Source organism: Apodemus sylvaticus, chromosome 4 (genome assembly GCF_947179515.1).
Source record: "Apodemus sylvaticus chromosome 4, mApoSyl1.1, whole genome shotgun sequence".
In the NCBI taxonomy this organism is placed as follows: domain Eukaryota; kingdom Metazoa; phylum Chordata; class Mammalia; order Rodentia; family Muridae; genus Apodemus; species Apodemus sylvaticus.
In genome coordinates, this window is record NC_067475.1 from 72,388,238 (window position 1) to 72,389,914 (window position 1,677).

General features: G+C 42.5%; 1 protein-coding gene across 1 annotated transcript; it reads right to left on the reverse strand.

The window, feature by feature from the left end:
* Nucleotides 1-862: 862 nt before the first annotated feature.
* Lce1c (late cornified envelope 1C) lies at nt 863-1,210 on the reverse strand. The gene has a single exon (XM_052180946.1). The coding sequence runs from the start codon at nt 1,208-1,210 to the stop codon at nt 863-865; it is 348 nt and encodes a 115-aa protein (XP_052036906.1).
* Between the last annotated feature and the right edge of the window lie 467 nt (nt 1,211-1,677).

Consider the following 1,677-nt stretch of genomic DNA (forward strand, 5'->3'; position numbering starts at 1 on the left):
AAATTTGTCTTAGTGTTACTGTAGTGACATGTATTAAATTAAAACACAGAAGTAGGGAGCAGACATCTGAAAAGGTTTCCAAACATTTCATTCTCTACTAATGAACTCAATGTTTATCAAAATTTCTGCAGCCACTAATTAAGGGGAAGGAATGAGAGCACTGCCCATGGTCAGCTGTACAGGAGTTCCCACACTATAACAGACCAGTTACAGCAGCAACATGATGTGATGAAAAAGATATGTAAGTTTATACATTTCTAGGTCATAACTTTGTTTATAAGAAAGTAATAAAACAAAGTAGAAAGATAAATGTCTGACTGGTGTGCTCATTGTCTTCGTTTAGTCTGACCGTTGAATCATTGTCCTAATGAGTGTCTAATAGTGGACATTTATCTTCAACTCCCTTGACTTGGGTTTGTTTTCAGGTTTTATAATTGTGAGGAGTGATTGCTTTTTCTATGTTCTTACATCGCCTTTATATTAAAATGATCAAGGAAATTCTTCCAGATATAGTAGGGCAGTGGGTCTAAGTCATAGGAAGCAGATACATGTACAAAAGAGAACAACAGCTCAGAGTGACAATCTCTGAAAGAAAAGATGACTGTGGGATAGAAGTCAGGTTGATACTGAGAAAAATAAAACAAAACAAAATAAGAAAAGCAAAAAGCAAAAACAAGAGTCTAGTCTGGAATGGCCTTCAAGGCTTTTTTAATTTGTAAAATATGCAGAACATTTCCTTGGAGATTTCAGCATCTCAAAGGGCAGGGCAAGGAGGGAAATAGTAGGAGAAAGAGCAGCATTGCTGAGTCTTCTGAACATGTGTTCCTTCTTCAACACTTTTTTAGATTCTTCCTCACCAACATCAGCAGCAGTCCCCAGACTGCTGGCTACTGCCGCAGCAGCCACTGCTGCCACCACTGCTACAGCATCCAGAGCTTTGGCGATGGCGACGAAGAGATCTGCGGGGTCTGTGGTGGCTCAGGCAGCAGCCTCCACCCCCAGAGCTGCAGCAGCCACCAGAGCTGGAACCACAGCAACCACCAGAGCTGGAGCCACAGCAGCCCCCAGAACCCAGGCTACAGCAGGAAGACACAGGGGGGCACTTGGGAGGACATTTAGGGGGGCATTTGGGGGCCTGGCACTTGGGAGGGCATTTAGGGGTACATTTGGGAGGGGGTTGGCACTGCTGCTGGTTCTGCTGGCAGGACATCTCAGTTGTGGGTGTTCAGGAGCTGTGAGAGAGTCACACACACATGTCAGACACCGGACACTGGCCGCCTGACCAATTCTGCCCCAATCTCCAGAAGGATTCCTGATCTTCCTAGAAACACCATCTATAGTCATTTCATTTATAATATTCTCATAGGTTGTCCTATTCTGTTCTTCGTGTCTTTAAACATCAGAAACACATGCACATGATATACTTTTTTTTAATCCAGGAGCAGTAAATAATTATCTAATGACATTTAAAAAGGTCTGCTATTCTTAGTCCTTGTACATATGGCAGTTTATGTGCTACTTCAGAGATAACTAATTATAAAGAAAATAACAAATATTGCTTGAAGGAGATTTTAGTTTAAGGACAGAATTTCAAAGGGCCTTCTAGCTCAGCCTCTGACAGACAAATAGGTAAACCCTGTTCAGACATTCCTTGGGAACACAAGCCCCTGGTTTGAG

Bases quoted from the DNA above. Each gene is read 5' to 3' on its own strand.
- Lce1c (XM_052180946.1), bottom strand. From the start codon at position 1,210: ATGTCCTGCCAGCAGAACCAGCAGCAGTGCCAACCCCCTCCCAAATGT.